Source organism: Egretta garzetta, unplaced genomic scaffold (genome assembly GCF_000687185.1).
Source record: "Egretta garzetta isolate BGI_Z169 unplaced genomic scaffold, ASM68718v1 scaffold635, whole genome shotgun sequence".
Classification (NCBI taxonomy): domain Eukaryota; kingdom Metazoa; phylum Chordata; class Aves; order Pelecaniformes; family Ardeidae; genus Egretta; species Egretta garzetta.
The window spans coordinates 742,617-745,522 of NW_009259710.1; the positions used below are offsets into that span (position 1 = coordinate 742,617).

A 2,906-nucleotide genomic window follows, 5' to 3' on the forward strand; every position below is an offset into this window, starting at 1 on the left:
GTTCTCTCGATGCTCACACCAAACGCAAACGTGCCGCCTTGCTTGTGCGGCGATGAGAAGCGTCGCCTGCCAGGCAGAGGGCGCGGGGGGGGGGTCCTACCTCAGAGGCTTTTGCATTGGGGACGAGTTTTGTGTCACGGGAGGTTTCGTGCCGATTACACTTGGCCACACCTTACAGCAGCAATAGGGCTTTGTCCGCTCTTTTTCTGCCAAATTGCAAAAGTTCGATTCTTTGTTTGGGTGGAAGAGTTAAAAAAGTTAATTCAGAATCAGTCTCAGGTGTGAGACAAAGCATTGCGGGCTGACGTGCACCCACTGGGGGGTACAGCCCGGCCCTCTGCACCCACCCGAAGAATGTCTAACCCGTGCTGACTCTTATTTGCAAGTGGAAAATATTTATAAATGGTGCTTTATTTAATTTGCTTCATTTTCCACAAACTCCATACCTTTCAGGATTAATTCATTGTATTTCCCTAACGGTTTTTCACAGGCACGACGAGTAGACTCTGGCTTTATTTACCCTAGGCTGACCCCAGGGCGGCGGCAGTCGGAGCCTCGCGTGCGCCCGGGCGCTTTGCTCCATTTCAGCCAAACCGCGAGGTTGCTTCCCCCGCCCGGGGCCGCTCGGGGCTTGGCCGTGTAAGGCGACAGCGGCTGCAGGTGTGAGGGCTCTGGCGAGGAAACTAGAGGGGAAATTTGAATAAATTTGAATAACCTGACCTTCGAACGATAATTTTTTCTGCCGATTATTTTGCTCTGTTAAAAGCAAGATTGTCTTGATCTGAAAAAAAAAAAAATAAAAAGAATTCTTTAAGTCCCCAACAACGATGGCGTGAAGCCAGACAAGGCAGGGGGTTCTGGCCAGCCACCCAAAATGAAGCTGCTGCCAGAATTTATTTTTCTTTTTGAAAATTTCAGCCAGAACAGATCGACTAATTGACTGCCAAGCAAACTGCAGTCCCTACCAAACCAAACTAAGTGGTTCAGGCCTGCTTTTTGATTGGTTTTTAGGGTTTTTAAATTCATGTGGGATTAGGGAGGGAGAGTTTGGGGGAAGAAAGGTGCCTGAGTCTTATGGGTCTCCTGGCCTTGCTGGAAAACATACGCATGCTGCGGTTGCTGGGAGCCGTGGGGGCCGGGCGAACTGGCGTCGGGCAGGGCTGGCGGGCACGGTGCGGCCAAGGACACGGCAGGCGATGCCTGGCGTGGGGACGGGCAGGGCTGAGGTCCGGCCCCGGCATTTCCCGGGGCACGGTTATCGCCACCGATTGCGGCTTTTTACATGTTGGCTGCTGCTGGGCTTTTTTCCTTTGTCAACAGAATAGCAAAGTACAGCTTGCTGGGAAATCTCTTAACTTTGTGGTTTGAAAATCACCGGTGAACTATTTCAAATATCTGCCTCTGCTTTTTAAACCAGGTCTGCCTCTGCTCGTACAAAGGACGATCGCAAGGACTATCGTCCTGCAGGAAATCATAGGGAAAGGCCGATTTGGCGAAGTCTGGCGTGGAAAATGGTGCGGAGAAGATGTAGCTGTGAAAATCTTCTCCTCCAGAGACGAGCGGTCCTGGTTTCGGGAGGCAGAAATTTATCAGACGGTTATGCTGAGGCACGAAAACATCCTGGGCTTTATCGCCGCTGATAACAAGGGTATGCTGCGGGTCGTGTCTCGGAATCGCTTCTGCTGCCCCTGCTCCCATCCGAAACCCCGCTCTGAACCCCGGAGCTGTCCCGGGCCCTTCCCGGCGGGGCTGGCAGCAAACTCCTTCGTTTGCATGCCTGAGCCGGCCGCGGGTCGGGGAAGGCTTTTCCTGACTCATTTTTTTCATAAATCTGAATAATCTTGCTTCCTCCGGGTAGATAACGGGACGTGGACTCAGCTCTGGCTGGTCTCGGAGTACCACGAGCAAGGGTCCCTGTTTGACTACCTGAACAGAGGCACGGTGACGGTGGAGGGCATGGTCAAGCTGGCGCTGTCGGTGGCCAGCGGCCTGGCGCACCTCCACATGGAGATCGTCGGCACGCAAGGCAAGTGCTTCCCCTCCACTTGTCCTTCCAGTGTTTTAAGGAGCTTGAGTGTTTGCAAAAATGTTTATGGGCGCATAGTATATTATGTCGTACCGCAAGCAGCAGTGTTGGCCTAATGCTAGGTGATACGATATAAACAGAGAACGGGAATATAATCTTCCTGCTTCCGCCATCCGCGCCTCCTTCCACATCTTTAAGTGGATGGCTGTGGGAGCATCTCTGCGAAGGGGGAGTGCTAGCGAATCATACAGTCCCAGGTTGGAAGGGACCTCAAGGATCATCTGGCCCAGCCTTTCTGGGCCACAGCCCAACCTAGACAAGATGGCCCAGCACCCTGCCCAGCTGAGGCTTGGCAGTGCCCAATGTGGCGGAGCCAACCCCTCCCCTGGGGAGATTATTCCAGTGGGTGACTGTTCTCATGGGGAAAAACTTCCCTCTCATGTCCAATGGGAATCTCCCCCAGAGCAACTTGTGTCCATGCCCCCTTGTCCTCTCCATGGGGCTCCTTGTGACAAGGGAGTCTCCATCTCCTTGGAGCTCCCCCTTAGGTACTGGTACGTGGTGATGAGATCCCCTCTGAGCCTCCTTTGCTCCAGGCTGAACAAACCCAGCTCTCAGCCCATCCCCATACAGCTGAGAGAGGCTTCCCAGCCCTTGGATCATCCTGGTGGCCCTAAATTATTTTGGAGCATGAAGTTACAGTTTCTCATTTCATGTTTTATTCCTGAAATATAGATACTGCAACAAAAATGCCCTCAAGGTTTTTTTTTACTTTGATGGCATTTAGCAGAACTACTTGGTAGAAAGTAGGCTTCAGTGTTTTCTTACGGGGTGCAGTAACAAAGTTGAATAAAACTGATTTTGCTTCCTCGCTTGTTAC

At 52.1% G+C, this 2,906-nt stretch overlaps 1 protein-coding gene across 1 annotated transcript in view; it reads left to right on the top strand.

The window, feature by feature from the left end:
• Positions 1-2,906, top strand: part of ACVR1C (activin A receptor type 1C) — a 15,630-nt gene that overhangs the window by 10,945 nt on the left and 1,779 nt on the right. The window contains exons 2-3 of the mRNA XM_035894445.1: positions 1,418-1,648; positions 1,859-2,058. Coding sequence (XP_035750338.1) covers positions 1,418-1,648; positions 1,859-2,058 — 431 coding nt within the window. The remainder of the gene's footprint in view (positions 1-1,417; positions 1,649-1,858; positions 2,059-2,906) is intronic.